Below are 18,669 nucleotides of genomic sequence, written 5' to 3'. Positions count from 1 at the left end.
CACACACACACGCACACGCACACGCACAGGGGATGTGGTACTAAAGAAACTATTGGAGCTGTGTGCTAATAATCCCTGGATCCTAGAATCTGATAGCCAGTCTGGTTTGACCCGGTGGGGAATTTGCTTTTAACCATCCTATAATATTGAATTGCCCACTATCCACTCACAGCATGGAAGAGGGCTTGCAGAGGCTCCCCATCAATTTGTATAGCCGTCACACTTTTCGGATCCTCCATTGCACCTGGTACCAACAGCGAGGGTAATGGGTGGCCATTCTCAGCTGTGAGGTTGTCCTGGATGGGTAGATGAAATTTTCTACTTGGCAACAGGGCTGACAGAAGTCTCAGCTGGCACAAGTGTCACCAGGGTGTCAGTAGATGCTCTGCCATGCTGCTTCTCCTCCAGGTCAACAACACTGCAAAACAGCTGCTCTGTTCTAATTGTGTAGGATTTTAATCACTTCGCCATTGGTGCCAGTCTTCCACCAAAACCCTCAGCTCTGGAATTCCCTCCCTAAACCACACTACCTCTGTTTTCTTGTCTGGGCCACTTGTTATACTTTATTTCTTTAACCAGGCTTTTGGTTCTTTGCCCTAATATCTCTTTGTGTGGCTTGGTGTTGAACTTTGATAACCACCTCTACAAACCATTTTGGAACACTTTGTGATATTATATGTTCTGAAAAACACAGTTTTATTGTCATTAGCCTTGATGCTGGGATACAGATATACATACATGGATACGTAATGGAACATACGCACACAGATATACATAAATGCACCTAGTTTAAGACCATTTTGAATGGGATCTTGTATTGTAACTGTACTGTTGTAAAACTAGTGTGAACTGGATTTTAGCAATTAAATGGTAAAACCTTGTGAAGAATTTTATGTCTTTATATCAATGACTAGTTGCTCTTGAACTTTTGTGATTGATGAGTAGAAATACAAAAAAATCACGAATATTGGGATATTGAATTCCATGCAGAAAGTACGCCAAATTCACAGCTCAGTGAGCAAGCAAGTGTTGTTAATTTTTAGAGTTGGCTCCTTCACAGGAACAGACAGTCCTAACATTATTCCTTGAGTTGACAGGCAGTGATTCTGAAATATAGTGAATTTACTGCTGCTTACTAATTAATAGTGAGGTGATGCTTGATATAATCAGAAAACAGGCAGACACGTTTTAGGGACAGTTAGTAGAAGGCAGTAGTTATAGTCCAGTAACATATTGCATATTTATTGTCCAATGTTATACGTAAACCAATGTGTCTGCAGCTTACACTGTCAATTATAATGCAAAATCAGTGGGAAACCAAATAAAAACAACTGAGATTCTCAATATATAATGCACAGACAGGATGCGAAGAGAGTGGTAGTTTTATGTAATAGAGGAGTGGTATAATGTACAGCAACTGGAAACCAGTGATGCTGTTGATAGCAGGACAGGAGTAAGTAACTTGATAAAAGAATTAGAGACTCCTATTGCTTTCAGAACAAGAGGGGTTTGGGGATTAACCTGTGTGTCTAGCACATTTCGTGTGAATTTCCTTTTACTCTTTTTTTGGGATTTGGGCATTGTTGCTAATCGAGCACCTTTTTTGCTCATCCTTAATTGCCCTTGAACTGAGTAGCTTGTAAGTCTACTTCAGAGGGCATTTAAGAGTCAACCACATTGAAATGATTCTGGAGTCACATGTAGGCCAGACCAGGATGGCAATTTCCCCCAAACTATTATAGATCCAGATGTTTTTACAACAAACAATGAAAATGATAGTGCCAGGGTACTGAGATTATGTTTATGTTCGAGATTTATTAACTGAATTTAAATTCCACTGGTGGGATTTGAACCTGTGTCCCCAGAGCATTAGCCAGAGCATCTGAACTATTAATCCAGTGATGTCACCATGATACCACTTCCTCCCCCTTCAGCTGACTAGGCCTTGAGTACGCTCCTCCTTTAAGTTACCCTTAAAACTACCCCTTGGATAAGCATTTGGCCACCTATCTTTGTGAATTGGTGTCAAATTTTGTTTGGTAAGCTGCTGGTGAAGTGCCTTGGTATATAAATGCGAGTTGTTGTTGTGCATTAAAATGATTGTATTACTCTATTACACACATATTCTACATTATTTAGCAACAACTCAAGCTTGGGTGACATCTTTAAGGTAGTAAAATAGTTTTCCATGAGTGAGGATGCATAGTGATCATAAAACAAAATTCGACATTGAACCTTGTCGGAAGGTTTAAAGACCAAGATTTGCTTTTAACCATCCTATAGTATAAGAATTGCCCACTATCCACTCACAGCATGGAGGAGGGCTTGCAGGGGATCACCATCAATTTGTGTAGCCTTCACACTTTTCAGATATTCCATTGTACCTGGTACCAACAGCGAGAGTAATGGATGACCATTCTCAGCTGTGAGGTTGTCCTGAATGGGTAGATGAAATTTTCTCCTTGGCAACAGGGCTGACAGAAGTCACAGCTGGCACAAGTGTCACCAGGGTGCCAGTAGATGCTCTGCCATGCTGCTTCTCCTCCAGGTCAACAACACTGCAAAACAGCTGCTCTGTTTTAATTGTGTAGGAATCCCACCAAGAAGGGTACATGGTAGATGGGAATTTTGCACAAGATGTTGAAGGGTTCTGTATCTCACCTGATTGTGAATGTCTTGCCCTGATCCAACCTTTTGGCTTGTAGTAAGCAGTGTAGCTGGTGACTGTGAACTATCTCATCACAATTATCCAGGCAGGAAAATTCTGAAAGGGATGTTTTTGTTACGCCAGCCACTTTATATAGTTTTAAAAAGCTTATTTGATTTCTTCGAGAAAAGAGCTAGCATAGACATGACCAGATTGACTTATTTCTGTATGTGTGCACAAGTAACAATGATTTGGTGAATCATTACATTCTCATCATTGTGCCTCTGAAATAGCCCCTGTTCCTGTTCTCTCAAGTCATTGTACTTTCCCTACAAGCCAAACACAAGTTGCTTCTGGTTTCGTACAGCAAGGTTCCTGAAATAGCAGTGAGGTGAATGATCATTTCATTTGGTTTTTGCTGTTTTCAATGAGGGAAAGTACTGGCCAGGACACTGAACACCTCTTCTATTCCTCTTCATTTATTTCCATTAACCTGAGAAGGCAGATGGGATTCATCTTAACACCCACAGAGGCTGAGGGCATTGCCTATTGTGAAACTGTGCTGAGTTAGCTTATCCAAGTTGGGATGGTGATGGGCCACAGATGCCAAATATAGTTCCTAAGATGGAGGTAGAAGAAATTAGTCAGGGTTCCTTCTCCTGATAATTGTCTCTTTAATGTCTGCTGGATCATACTGTGACAGTGTGATGCAGTCTGGATCTAGGTCAGGGTGCCTGCCCAGTGACTATAGGGATAAAATTACAGTTTCTTGATTTCTTGCCTCTGCTTTTACATTAAATCCTGAATCTTTAGGCGCAAGCTGCAGAGTCCAAAGTCAAATCAGTACTGCTCCACAGAGACACTGATAAGCCAAAGGAAGCTTATCATCCGATTGTGCTATAAAATGAGCTATGGATAGCAGCAATATTCAGAAAGATGGAATAAAAGATTTCAAAGTTCACATTTCATTACTCAACTATTCCAGGACAAATCTTGGTTCACAGCTGTTCTTAATCTCTCTCTCTCCCCACACCCACCTCCACCCAACCTCCTGTGGGATAGAATCTAGATTGCACAGAATATCAAAAGGACTTTTTGAGACACACATTCTGTACTGGTGTTTAGGCTCCATACAAATCTCCTCCCATGTACCTCCCACCAGTCTTCCAGCATATTGTTCTGTCCCTTTTATAACCTGTACTTGTCTATTTTTCTGTTGAAAGTATCTAAACTATGAACTTCAACCACTTCCTGTGGTAATGTGTTCTACATTCTAACCACTCTGAGAAATGAAATTCTTCCTTGTTTCCTTGAATTCATTAGTAACTGATTTGTATCTTAGATGCTAGGTGCAGATTTCTTTTTGTTTTAAATGCAAGCTTCTGGTCACACCTTTACCTGGATTACAATCTGTCGTTTGGTCACTGATGCAAAAAGGCATTCAGACTCCCTGAAACTGATGCAGAGAAGAGCCACGAGATAGATGCATAAAATCAGAGGGTCTGAGTTATGAGGAAAGATGACAGAACATGCAGACTGAATTCTCCCACTGAGGGGAATGGCGATTGGAACTGTTTTTAGATCCTGAACCTGTATCGGTGGGAAATGAATAGAGTTGAGATTTTTTTTCATAGGAGAGGGTCCTATCCAATTAAGTGTGACAGATGGGTTGGAGGGGGTAATCAGAGGCTTTCCATCTTCAGAGAAACACCCTACTGCAGTTCAAGGTAAGTAACAGGAAGTACAGTTCAACAGGAAGGTCCACACTTGGCCTCTTTAAAGCATTTTTAAATAAAACCAGAAAAAGTAGCCAGACAGCCACCTTGGAGGGGACCAAACACACTGCAGTAATCTTTGGTGGTATCACCACCCAAGCAGTCAGGAAAGGACTGTAGGCTGTTCAGGGCACAGTCACCCCTGCTTGCTACTGCATGCTTACCTCCAGGTAGCTGATCTTCGCCCATTCTTTTACACCTGGAAACCTGAGGCTGACTCAGCCTCCTTCACTTTAACAAGACTCTTAATGAACCTAATTGTCTTTCTGCCTTATTGGGGCAGGCAGATTCCCTGGGCCGTCAAACTGATATCCAGAACTGGGGGTCAGAAAGCCAACATGTCAGCTAAGCATTCGAATTTTCAGATTCTGTCTGTTTCCGGTCCCAATATTGGTGGGCTTGAAAATTCAACTAGGAGCTTTTCGGTTTTAAAATGTGGCAACTGAGTGGGATCTATTAGAATATGTAATATGTAGAAATGCTATGTCCTGAATACTACACCTTCACAAGGACAATGGCCATATTCCAGGCACCAGAACGTCATGAATTTTATTTGCCAGTTATCACCTCAGGCCTGAATGTTGTTCAGGACTTGCTGCACGTGAACATGGATTGGTATAGTACCTGAGGAGTAGTGGATGGTGCCGAGCATTGTGCAATCATCAGTAAACATCCTAATTTTTGACCTTTGTCATGATCCAAGGTGACTGGACAAGTCTGATCGCAGAATGAAAGCTGGTTGTAGATCATATATTTAATTGTTCCATTTAGTTAGTTAACAAGGTGATTGGTCACTTAAAAATATTCACATGAGACATCATATTCACATGAACATCTTTGCAAAGTGCCAATCTCCTGCTTTCTCCCCATGCCCTTGCATTATTTCTATCCACATAATCATCCAATACCCTCTTGAATACCTCGATCAAACTTTCCTTCTTCGCACTTCCAGGTAGTGCATTCCATACCCTAACTAATCGCTGTGTGAAAAGATTTTTCTTACCTTGCATTAGCTTCTTTGCAAATCACTTTAAATCTGGATATATATGTATATGTTACAGTTAGAAAGATCTTCACACAAACATTAAATCACAGGTTCAACCTGTTTCCCAATGCTATCCATAAACAAGTCCAGTGAAGTTATACTTCTATCTCAACTGTTCAAGTTTCTACTTAACTGACTCCTTCTGGTTTTTCTTCCTTGGATCTGTTCAAACAATTGTACAATTCCACCCTGAATCTGATGGCAGAAACCTTTCATAAATCTAATAGCCTAAACTTTCAGCAGTTCTAACAACCTGAAGGTGCTGGTGAGGCCACACCTGGAGTACTGCATGAAGTTTTGGTCTCCTTACTTGAGAAAGAATGTATTGGCACTGGAGGGGGTGCAGATGAGATTCACAAAGTTGATTCCAGAGTTGAGACGCTTGTCTTATGAGGAGAGACCGAGTAGACTGGGATTATATTCATTGCAATTTAGAAAAATGTGGGGGGAATCTTAAAGAAACATATAACATTATGAAGGGAATAGATAAGATAGAAGCAGGGAGAATATTTCCACTGGTGGGGGAAACTAGAACAAGAGGGCACAGCCTTAAAATTAGGTAAAAGCAGATTTAGGACTGAATTGAGGAGGAACTTCCCCAAATGGTTATGAATCTGTGGAATTCACTGCCCAGTGAAGTAGCTGAGTCTTCCTCATTGAATGTTTTTAAAGCTAAGATAGATAACTTTTTGAACAGTAAAGGAATTAAGGATTATGCTGAGAGGGTGGGTAAGTGGAGCTGAGGCCATGAAATGATAAGCCATGACCTTATTGAATGCTGGAGTGGGGTCGAAGGTGGCCTACTCCTGCTCCTGATTCTTATGTTCTTATTTCATCTCCTTGCATGGATACTAAATCTACTAGAGAAACAAACACTGCTGTTGCAATGACTGGTATTCACTGAACTGAACTAAAACCTGCTTTTGAACTCAACTCTTGATTTCTTAAAAATAAAACTGCGCTTTTCTGAACTGAACTGAAAATAAAATAAATGATGATGTATCCACACTGCTTTTCATAAGCCCAATGGTATAACCATTTTTTCCATTAACTCTCCTCATGTTCTCCCAAGCCCTCTATTGCAGTCACATGTTTTCTTTTAACTGGTGGCATTTAGATCACTGTTCTTGAATGACTTTCTGACCCCTTTTAAACTAAAACTTTCCCAACACTAACCCACATCCATATGCCCCTCTTCTTAAAACAGTCCAAATCCAAAAATGATAACATATTTTACACATCTTTCTTCGTACCAGAGGCATTTTCATTTTCTATCAACAATTTCTTTGTAGCATTATTTCTCTTATATAAACAGTAAAATTTTTACATTACATATAATGAGTTTTATGTCAATAAAATTTTATACAAGTCCATTTTGATCATGGCATTTGTTTCCATCTTCAGATTTTCTGTCCTTTGATTTAATTGTGGATTCCCATGAAACCATAAGATGTAGGAGCGGAATTAGGCCATTTGGCCCATCAGTGCTGCTCCACCATTCAATCATGGCTGATATGTTTCTCAACCCCATTCTTCTATCTGTGTCTTAAATGCACTCAACTACATGGCTTCCACAGCCCTCTCCAGCAATGAGTTCCACAGCTTAACGACCCACTGGCTGAAGAAATTCCTTCTCATTTCAGTTCTAAAGCATTGTCCCTTTACTCTGAGGCTGTGCCCTCGGGTCCTCGTCTCTCTTACTAATGGAAACATCCCCACGTGTAACTGTGAGAGGTATCGTAGACATCCACCAAAATTGTTGCTACTTCTTAGATCTTTGATACTTTATGCTAAATAAGTCTTACGGTTACTGGTTTCTGAAATCTTCCAGAATCATGATTTCCCCAATGTTCTCAAACATTTTTTCTAGCTTCCGTGATCAAAACCACTGATCCCGCAGCATTTAATTTTTCTTTCGAAAATTCTACAAATTCTGACTAGGTTTCTTTCTTGTAGTCCTACATTTTAATTCATGACCATTGGTGACAAGTTCATAAGCATAAGTATTGCTTCTGAACAGTTTGTCTTCTGACAAACTGGTGTACAGATTTAGAGCTGTACCCGTCAAAAAGGATAGGCCTTGTATAAAAGTTAAGGTTCGAAATTGGAATAAGGCTAATTCTGATGATATGAGACAGGAGCTTTCAAAAGTGAGATAATGAGAGTTCACAAGCAGTATGTTCCTGTTGGCTGATAGGAGTAGGGAACAATGGATGAATAAAGATATTGAGGCTCTGGTCAAGAATAAAAAGGAGGCATATGTTAGGTATAAACAACTGGGATCAAGTGAATCTCTTGAAAAGTATAAGGGGAGTGGGGACATTGTTAGGATGAAAATCAGGACGGCACAAAGGGGACGTGAGAAAGCCTTGGCAGATAAGGTGAGGAATAATCCAAAGAGATTCTAAAAGTATATTAAGGGAAAAAGAGCAACTACGGAGAGAATAGGGCCCCTTAAAGATCAATGAGGTCGTCTGTGTGTGGAACCACCGGAGATGGGAGAGATACCAAACGAATATTTTGCATCAGTTTTTACTGTGGAGAAAGCCGTGGAACCTAGGGAACTCTGGGAAATAAATATTGACGTCTTGAAAACAGTCCAAATTCCATAAGAGGAAATGCTGGAAGTCTTAAAAAGCATAAAGGTACATAAGTCTCCAAGACCTGATCAAGTGTATCCTAGGACATTGTGGGAAGCTAGGGAAGAAATTGCATGGCCCCTACAGAGATATTTGTATCATCTAGAGCCACGGGTGAGGTGCTGGAACAGTGGCTAATGTTGTGCCTTTATTTAAGAATGTCTGCAAGGAGAAGCCTGGGAACTGCAGACTGGTGAGTCTGATGTCGGTGGTAGGTATGTTATTGGAGGGGATTCTGAAAGACAGGGTTTACATGTATTTGAAGAGGCAAGAACTGATTAGGGATAGTCAGCTTGGCTTTGTATGTGGGAAATTGTGTCTCACAAACAGATGAGGGCAGTGTGGTAGACATTGTCTACATGGACTTTAGTAAGGCCTTTGACAAGGTTCCACACGGTAGACTGGTAGTAATGTTAGATCACATGGGATTCAGGGAGTGCTTGCAAATTGGATGCAAAATTGGCTTGACCGTAGGAGGAAGAAGATGGTGATGGAAGGTTGTTTTTTGGACTAGAGGCATGTGATCAGCAGTGTTCTGCAGGAATCGGTGCTGGGTCCACTGTTCTTGTCATTTATACGAAAAATTTGGATGAGAATATAGGAAGCATGGCTAGTAAATTTGTGGGTGGCACCAAAATTGGTGATATAGTGGATGGTGAGAAAGGTTATCTAAAATCACAAAGGGGACTTGATCAATTTGGCCAATGGGCCGAGGAGTGGCAGTTGGAGTTTAATTTAGCTAAATGTGAGGTGTTGCATTTTGGTAATAAGAACAAGGACAAGACTTGCAAAGTTAATGGTAGGGCCCTGGGGAGCATTGCAGAACAGAGAGACTTTGGGGTTCAGATTCATAGTTCAGTGAAAGTTGCATCATAGGCAGACAGAGTTGTAAAGATGATGTTTGGCATGCTTGCCTTCATTGCTCAGACCATTTAGTATAGGAGTTGGGATGTCATGTTGAGGTTGTACTTGATGTTGATGAGGACAGTTTTGGGCGACTGTGTACAATTCTTGTTGTCCTGCATAGGAAGGATGTTATTAAATTGGAGAGGGTGCAGAAAAGATTTACAAGGATGTTACCGGGACTGGAGGGTTTGAGTTACAAAGAGAGGCTGGATAAGCTGGGACTTTTTCCACTGGAACATAGGAGGTTGAGGGGTGACCTTTTTAGAGGTTTACACAATCATAAGGGGCATAGATAAGGTGAATAGCAAAGGTCTTTTCCCTAGGGTTGGGGAGTCCAAAACTAGAGGGCATTGGTTTAAGGTGAGCGAAGGAAGATTTAAAAGGGACCTAAGGGGCAACTTTTTCACACACAGGCTGGTTTATATGTGGAATGAGCTGCCAAATGAATTTGTAGATGCAGGTACAGTTACATCATTTAAAAGACATTTGGGCAGGTACATGAATAGGAAAGGTTTAGAGGGATATTGGCCAACGTGGGCAAATGGGACTAGTTTAGTTTGGGAAACTTGGTTGGCATGGACAAGTTGGACCGAAGGGTCTGTTTCCGTGCTGTATGACTCTATATAACTCCATAAAACACCCAGTAACATTAAAGTCTAAACATCTTTTGGCCACTTTGTCAATTATACATTATGATGGAGAGAAAGTCATTGTTGTCGCAGAGGATGTTTGTCTGAAGAGCTCTTCCAGTGATCTCCTTGGAATGAGATGATTGGTCTCCAATAACTGTAACCATCCTTTTTTGTACCAGGTATGTTTGTAACCAGCGTAGATTTCCCCAATTCCCATTGACTTCAATATTGCTAGAGCCACTTTCATGCCTCAATCGAATGTAACAATCTGTTCTAGCAAAGTTGAATTCCAGAAAAAGTACTGAAAACTTTGGAAAAAGCTCTTATGGTGCTATTTCCAAGAGAGCTATGGAACTCTCTCCAGTGCCCTGAGTCAACGTTTATCCCTTAAGCAACATTGCTTAAAAAAACCAATTAGCATGTCACTCATTCCACAGCTGTCCACAGGCTCTATCTGCTTGCAAATTTGTTACTACATTTCCTGTTCTAGTAGATTTATTCCACATTATGAGCTCAATCATTTTCCCTTTAATCAAGGCTGCTGAGATTAATTTACCTTCTCCAGCCTTGTCTGTGATCAGTTGACTCAGCACAATATAAGAGGAGGACCCAGGACTGCTCTGTGTGCCTTATTACTATACAGGGCAGCATATTTGACCACTGAACCACAATGAGATGTAGAAGGTCCTTGTATGTGCTTCTAGCAACTCGGCGATGGTGAAAAACCTAACTCGTGCTGTCTAGAGATTTATTTGCCTTAGCTCTGTGATAACTCTCATGACAGAAACTATTTGTGTTCGAGTTAACTCCAAGGACTGAGTCTGTAAACCAGGCTTAGTGCAGCACCGAGGGAACTTTGCAATGTTGGAGGTGCCATCTTTTGACTGGAACATGAAACTCCGGTCCTGCCTGCCCTGTCAGTTCGATTTAAAAGATCCCATGGCACAGTTTGAAAAAGACCAGTGGAGTATGACTAATGTTTATTCCTTAACCTACATCAGGAAAGCATGTGATCTGACCATAACCATTTCTGTGTTTGTTGGAGCTTGCCATGTGCAAATTGACTTCTGCATTTCCTACATTCCAACAGTGCTTAAAAATTTCTTCCTTGGCGAACAATACTTTGGGCCATCCTGAAGTAATGAAAGTATAATTGACTTTTCTTACCAACTTTTTATTCTCTTTCTTTCTGACTTCCTGGATATTTCTTACGTTTACACTATCTCTGTTACCTCTGACTTGCTTTTCTCTGTCTTTCCTTCTCCTTCTCACTCTTTCTTTTATTTATTTATTTCCTTTCTCCTGTTTTTTTTTAACTGAGACTCCTATTCATTCCATTTCAGAGAACGGCTAATTTTATACTTAGACAACCCTCACTATTTTTGAAAAGAAATTGAAGAGAATAAACAGGATATATTATTCAAGAAAGTACCTGGTGACACTGGGGCGCAGAAGGAAATGTGTGCTGTGCCCTTGGTAACACTGGCTAGTCATCTAATAATGGAGCGGAAAGTGATACTGATCAACTTGACTGCCTTCATGAGGAGTTACAGGCAGAGCACATCAATAAATGGAATTTAAAGTGCCCTGCGCACAGAAATGGCATGGGGATAAAGCAAGGGAAAAATAATAAGTTTGCAAGTACCTATTCTCTCTTCTCACCACAGCAGTTTAGAAGTTCATTATTGTTAAGGTAATTCTTGTTCAAACTCTTGGCTGATTGTATGGCGACAACTTATAAAACAAGATTCAGAATGTTAAAGTGGCTTATTTGATGCTGTCCCTATCCAATTTGTCTCAGCCACCCTTCCCCCACCACAGTCATTCCCTTGCTCCCTTCTCATCACCACCACACACCACCCCCACCCCCACCTTTCTCTGTCACTCTGCCCTGGCAATAGTTTAACTTCCCCTCCTGTTTCCACTCCTTCCTCCACCTATTTCCCCTCACCCCCCACTTAAGTGCACCCTGTCTGCAGCTTCCTCCCCGCCCACTCAACCTCTGCCTTTATCTTTCTTCACAGCTGGTCCTGGCTGAAGGCTCAGCATCTGATGGCGGCTCACAGTGTGCAGACAGTATGTCAGAGTTACCACCCCCCATTGAGAGGACTGGCGGCATCGGCGACTCCAGGCCACCATCCTTCCAGTAAGAACCTCTCTTTGCCAAGTTCTAGAGTAAAGCTTCGTTGAATAAAGAGACATGTTTAGCAGTGCCTGTCCTGACAGGGCTTCGATCCTTGTTTCTGTCCAGGGGATTGATGGTTATGGGGTGAGAAGCAGCGAGCTGTGTAACAGAAACCTCTATCCACTGTAATCCTTTCCTCACTGCTGTTGGTCTCCTAGGTGTCGTTCCTCACTTCCCAAAAGATGAGTGGCTTGCAGTCAGATTTTTGCCTATTTCATCATCTTCCTCACCTGCCCCACTGAAGATGCTGACTTTCACCTGAGGTAGAGATCTGTTTAGCCTCCCCCCAACTAGGGTGCTGATTACCATTAGGGTACAGCACCCCCTCCTCTCCTGAAGGTGCTGACTGTTCCTGGGGTACAGCTCCCCCTCCTCGCCTGAAGGTGCTGAGGTTCAGCTCTCTTTCTGTCATGAAGACACTGATGTAATTGGTTGGGATGAATTCTTAGCATTGTCCAGCAGCATTATCTCAATTTTAGTGGGTATTAGATTTTTGTGTGATTCATATCCTACAGTGCATAAGAATAAAACCTATAATAAAAGCTGGGGGCCTCCTCTCACCTCCACTGTTTAGCTTGCAGTTTTCACTGTTCAGGCTGATATCTGTTCAAAGGGAGGAAAGCTCACTGAAGACCTCTGCTCACGAATGTTCCCTCCCCACTGTTCTGTCCAGCATGTTCACCGCTTGTCAGCCTGCTCTAGTGAGACCCTGGTATTGGCTGAAGAAGGGTCCAGACCTGAAACGTCTGCTTTCCTGCTCCTCTGATGCTGCTTGGCCTGCTGTTCATCCAGCTCTACACCTTGTTATCTCAGATTCTCCAGCATCTGCAGTTCCTACTATCTCTCTCTATTGCTAAACACCTTTGTTGGGACTTGTGGCAGTCACAGCAGTGGCTATTTGTCTTGGTGGCCCTGCTGGGACTAGAGAGCTGCTGGCCATTAACATGGCCAGCAGCCTGAAGGAAGGACTTGCCTTCTGCCTGCAGCTGGGATGCCTGCCTCTCAAGCCAGTTCACAGCCTGATGGTCATTAATTGGCTCTGGGGCAAACTGGGGCAGGTTCATTCCTGCCCTCTACTCCAGGGTCAGAACCCAGCCTGTCTCCATAAAATCCATGCACAATGCTTTGCTGTTACACTTCTGTAGTGTAAGAATCAAAACTAATAAAAACTGCAGCTCCCTTATATCATTAACTGTGAGGTTCTAGTTTTTTTTAAACTTTCATATTTTGAGGTAATTTCTGTTCCGTGCTTGTGCACAGGAAATGGTTGGAAGAATGTGATTTGATGTAACCCAACCCTGATCAAGATCTTTAGAAGGATTGCGTTGAAGTTCTTGTATTCCTGTGTAGTAAACTCCATCCTGTTTCTGATATTGAATTTTTCCCTAAGCCAGCATTTTGCAGACTACCTGTTGCCTCTTCCTCTGACTGTCTGCAAAAGAAAGACTTGCACTTACATAGTGATTTTTAATACTTCAGTTTGCTTCATGTTCCTTTCCTGCTTCTGTCTGTGTTTGAAATGTTTTTATTTTGTTTGTTACAAAACCTTAACACTGGTAGTGTGGTAAAGGTGTGTGTGATGGGAGATCAGCATGGGAGTGTTCAGTGAACTGTATTTCATTTATTGAAAGATCCAGGTGAAGGCTGAGGCACAAAGCCAAGGTTACAGAGAAAAGGGGAGCAGATTAATTGAAGCAGGAGATGCCAAGCTTAACAGTAAAGGAATTAAGGGTTATGGTGAGTGGGCGGGTAAGTGGAGCTGAGTCCACAAAAAGATCAGCTATGATCTTATTGAATGGCAGAGCAGGCTCAACGAGCCAGATGGCTTACTCCTGCTGCTATTTCTTATGCTAAGCTTGGTTTTCTGTGATGCAGGAGAATGGAAAGATGTGAGAAATGGGTCCACAACTTTGAAATTCTGAGGCAGTGCATTAATATTGGAGACACTGCTGCTCAGGATTTGGAATGTGCACATGGAGAGGAGTGACCAAGAATCAGCGCACAGCTTACTGCAACCAGGTGTTTCTGCTCTTTGCCCATTCATCCATAAAACCTTAGCAGCAACAGCCACTAGAGCAGGAGAATGAACAGCCTGGGAAGATGACTGACCAGTAGGTTGATGTAGGGACAAAAATGGGTTCAATTGTGATTTCCAGTCCTCCACCCCAACACTGACATAACCGTCAGAGGTCACGTGAAGGGCATCAGGTATTGTGGAATTGAGCCCAGGGACAATCAGTGGGTTTGGGATGAGGTGGCGATGCAGCCTGGATTGAGGCAAAAGTAAATTGTTCTGTTTATCTCGTTAGTTCTAGCCCCTGCCTTTTGAAGGGGTTACATTTGGACTGAGCCTGGAGGCAAGTTCTGAAGAATGGTCACCGGACCTGAAACATTCACTCTGCTTTCTCTCCACAGATGCTGCCAGACTTGCTGAGATTTTCCAGCAATTTCTGTTCTTGTATCTGATTTCCAGCATCCACAGTTCTTTGTTTTTTCTGTTTCGCGGCAGCCCTTGTTTGTTGTCATTCCTTTCACTGCACTTGATGAAGAGGCTGCGCTCCATAAGTTTGTGATTTCAAACAAACCTGTTAGACTATTACCTAGTGTCGTGTGCTTTTTGACTTTGTCCACCCCAGTCCAACACCAGCACCTCCACATCATCCCTTTGTTTTCTGGATACAGGCTGGGCTACTGGCTCCCTCCACTGTCCCATTGTAGGAATTGCAGCAAACTGCAAGAACAGGAACCATGTACCTCTGCATTGTCAACAGAAAACCAATCAATTTTATCAAATCCAGCATCACTCACTCTCATGCTCATTCACCAGGCACCTCTGTAATTACTGACCTACATTAATACCAGTCACTCAACTTCTTGATTTTAAAATTCAATTATTATTTTTAATTTCCTGCATGACCATTCCTCTCCCCTACCTTTGCACTTTTCTCCAGAATTACAGCCCCTCCATGAACTGTGGATGACTCCTGTTCTTACCTCTTGCATGTCGCTGATTTCCTTCACTCCATAAACTGCATTGCTTCTTAAAACATACCTATCCTTTTTGCTTGAGAGTCACCTTAGTATTCATTAAAGATGTTATAAAATGCAAGTTGTTGTTGTTCTGGTAGCTCTACAGCCTTTAATTTGTTTTATGCTTTTAATTTTATCTCTCAACTGATCTCACCTAATTTTTATGGAGCTAAATCTTTTGGATATGCAGAGAATCTTTAATGTGGTTTGGATATTTGTAGCCACAAATTTCAGGTAACATGTCCATTCTTGGTAAAAAGTACCTTTGAACCACCTTGATTCCTACTTCCTGTTACATTTATTTTTGTCCTTTATAAAGTGTGTGTTGTGGGCAGTGCAGCATCATTGCAGTTTATATGTGTTACAAGACCTGAATGTTTGAATTGTAATGCACAGTTTACGTCATCAGTTGTCTGCACGTAATCTGTGGTTTGCATGTTGCTAAAGGTACCTTTTTCCGTTGCATTTACAGTACAACAGACCATTTTCTCTGAGGTTGACCTCCTGGGTCTTAATGCCTCATCAGCTCCTGGTCTTCTGGCTGTCTAGCATTTTAAAAAGATAGTCTGTTGATTATTCCTTTCCCTGTTTCTCCTTTCATTACAGTTCAGAGATTTTGATATGGAACAAAAGGAGGCTGTTCAGCCATAATGTCTTTGAAAGGGGTATTAAATTAATCATGCCTTTCTGCTCTTTCCCTAAGGTGCTGCAAATTTTCATTTTCTTTATGAAAGATGTATGTTTTTTCCCCTCAAGCTGCTGCCTCTCATTGGGATACAGATATGAGGTGCAAGCCAGTTCCTTCCCACATTCTTTGAGTATGAGCCCAGGCAGACTGGATCAATAATAGAGTGCATTTATATAACAGTTGCTTCACAGAGGGTAAGAAAGATCAGTATTGTGTGAAGAGTGAGAGATTAGAACCGGCACATGGGCATTCGGTGAAAAAGCTGGAATTCAAGATTTTTAAGATTGCAAGATACAGGTGACAAGATGCAGGTTTTATAAAGGGAACTCTAGCTTTAAAGGGGCCAGTGTGGACCTTGATGATGGAATGAAGGATAGAGGTCTGGTCAAGCTAGTATTTAGAGAAGCTGGAGGATGGGAGGCTATTTGACCAGGGAATGTTGATGCCCAGATCTAAAGAGTGGGATAGTTGCAGGCTTTAGCAATGACTTAGTATTGGTAACATGTGCTTGTTTGGCATTGGCTGTTTTGGGCTCTCTGCTGATAGATTCAGTGCCCATTATTTGCCATCCTGGAAGCTTCACAGTATGTTTTCAGTTGTGTGTTTTCCAGCAGAAACAGAAGATGTAACATCTGAGCAGAAGAGCTCTAAACTTTTGACAGATTATAAACAATGTACTGAGCCCCAGGCTTTTTGCTAGTGTGATCAGCTGGGCTCAGAGATGCTTCCGTTATTGCTTTATAAGTCCTCACCACTGCACTCTCAATTTCTCTTTCCTTTCATTCTGGGTTGCTATAGCAACTAGTTGGAGGACTGATTAGTGTACTGAAAGCCTGGCTTTGAAATTCATTACTGCTACAGCACCCACTGAACGCTATCACATTCGTGTAACTGAAGGCACATTCGTACCATACTAGTCCACTATGTGGAACCCTGGAAACTGTCGCAGCCATGTTCCCAATTTAGTAACCTCTTACTCTCTCTGGGAATCCAACGGATCAAGTTTTCGTCAGTTACTTCACCTCAAAGTGACCATTACAAAAAACAAACGTCAAATATAGTGTTGAGCTGTTTTCAAAATAGTGCCCCTGACCTTCCTGTTCAGAGAATGAAAGTAACCATGTCTCATGAATAATTCCTACTGATTGATTGCCATGTGCAGTTGGTGTTAGAGTCTCCATTTCAGGGAATCAGCTTCGTTATCTGTTGGCTTAAGGTGCCTAGTTTCCAGAAGGTTACCTTGACCTGCACTGCATGGCCTTTCTCTATCCAGCTGCTGGTCTCAGCTTCCTGAGTTGTCACATCTCTTTGTAGAAACTTCGAGATAGTAGGAACTGCCGATGCTGGAGTCTGAGGTAACAAAGTGTGGAGCTGGATGAACACAGCAGGCCAGGCAGCATCAGAGGAGCAGGAAAGCTGATGTTTCGGGTCTGGACCCTTCTTCAGAAATGGGGGAGGGGGAGGGGGCTCTGAAATAAATAGAGGGGGGGGCGCAGTGATGGAAGGTGGATAGTGGCGCAGATAGGTGGAGAGAAGACGGACAGGTCAAGGAGGCGGGAATGAAGCTAGTAAAGGTAAGTGTAGATAGAGAGTTGGGATGGGGGTTGGTCAGTGAGGAGGGAGGGGCGGGTAGGTGGAAGGGAAGACGGACAGGTTAAGGAGGCGGGGATGAAGCTAGTAGGTGAGTGTAGGAAGGAAGTGGGGGTGGGGGTTGGTCAGTGAGGTGAGAGGTGTGGATAGGTGGGATAGAAGACTGACAGGTCAAGGAGGCGAGGATGAGAGCGGAGGCTGGTTTTGGGATGAGGTCAGGGGTGGGGAGATTTTGAAGCTCATAAAGTCCACATTGAGACCATTGGGTTGTAGGGTTCCAAGGTGGAATATGAGGTGCTGTTCCTCCTGTTTTTGGGTGGCATCGTTGTGACACTGGAGGAGGCCCAGGATGGACATGTCGTCTAGGGAGTGGGAGGGGGAGTTGAAGTGGTTCGCGACTGGGAGGTGTTGTCATTTGTCGCTAACTGAGCATAGGTGCTCCACAAAGCGATCTCCGAGCCTCCGCTTGGTCTCCCCGATGTTTCCGCTGTTCCCGATGTGGCCTCCTCTACATCCTTCCCCTCTCTCTATTTATTTCAGAGCCCCCTTCCCCTCCCCCATTTCTGAAGAAGGGTCCAGACCCAAAACGTCAGCTTTCCTGCTCCTCTGATGCTGCCTGGCCTGCTGTGTTCATCCAGCTCCTTGCTATCTTTGTAGAAACTTTTGAGTACAATAATGCTCCATGTATCGATGAGATTCTTCCTTCAAGACAACGTATGTTGCTTCACCTGAGCTTCGCACTAATTCAGTCGCTGCTTCCTTGAAGATTTAATCAGTTTATTGTAAAGTACAGTGTAGTTGACCTCCACCTGTTTGCAAGGTGAAGAACAAAACAGCTAGATACAGTTCAAACATAAGCTATATCACAAATCACTGGTACCATGACATTTGAACAAAATCTGTGGTTTTGTTTTCAGCCTGAAATTCCCATGATGGTCTGTGATGAGGTCTCCAGAATGTTTTGATTAAGTCTATTGACTTAACTTGTAGTGATTGTAACGAGGTCAGCCGGGTGGACCTCATAGAATGAGTTCCCTGATTGGACTAGATTAACAGCCCCAATCAGGCAGCCCTAGCTGACAGAAATAAACAGTGTCAGAGGCCCTGTCCACTCAGAGCTGGCTCTGAGGAAGCCGAACCGGTGTCGAGTACTATGCACACATAAATAAAGGGTGACTTGGTGATGGGATACTGGCCTCTGGAGTTATTTCACAGCTCAACTCTATAATTAAGAATAACTGAACCTGTGGTTTGGTAACATTTGCCTTTCAGGAGTTAAGATCACAGATTCTCCAGGAGTCTGTCTTGTGTTTAGATGTCCTTCCTGTGGAGTATGACATTACTCAACTCGATTTCCTAGGGGCGTATAGGCATTTGACACAGTGCTGGGAGTGTGTCTGTTTCTATGGGAGATCCCATGAGTGTCTCAGTATTTTCACGGTCGGACCTGGGATGTATCTGTACTTAAATGGGATTTCCTGGTGTGTGTCAGTGTAGTGTTGACTGGTTCCATTGATAACACTCTCATCTCT

The 18,669-nt window shown here is 42.5% G+C and overlaps 1 protein-coding gene across 2 annotated transcripts in view; it reads left to right on the top strand.

Annotated features, from left to right (window-relative positions):
• The window catches only part of LOC109924488 (segment polarity protein dishevelled homolog DVL-1), a 103,710-nt gene that overhangs the window by 19,704 nt on the left and 65,337 nt on the right, over positions 1–18,669 (top strand). For both annotated transcript variants that reach the window (XM_048615151.1, XM_048615149.1), the window contains exon 3: positions 11,669–11,790. In XM_048615151.1, coding sequence (XP_048471108.1) covers positions 11,669–11,790 — 122 coding nt within the window. The remainder of the gene's footprint in view (positions 1–11,668; positions 11,791–18,669) is intronic.

The sequence above is a fragment of the Rhincodon typus genome, chromosome 31 (assembly GCF_021869965.1).
Source record: "Rhincodon typus isolate 14 chromosome 31, sRhiTyp1.1, whole genome shotgun sequence".
Classification (NCBI taxonomy): Eukaryota; Metazoa; Chordata; class Chondrichthyes; order Orectolobiformes; family Rhincodontidae; genus Rhincodon; species Rhincodon typus.
This window is presented reverse-complemented; position numbering and strand designations above follow the sequence as displayed.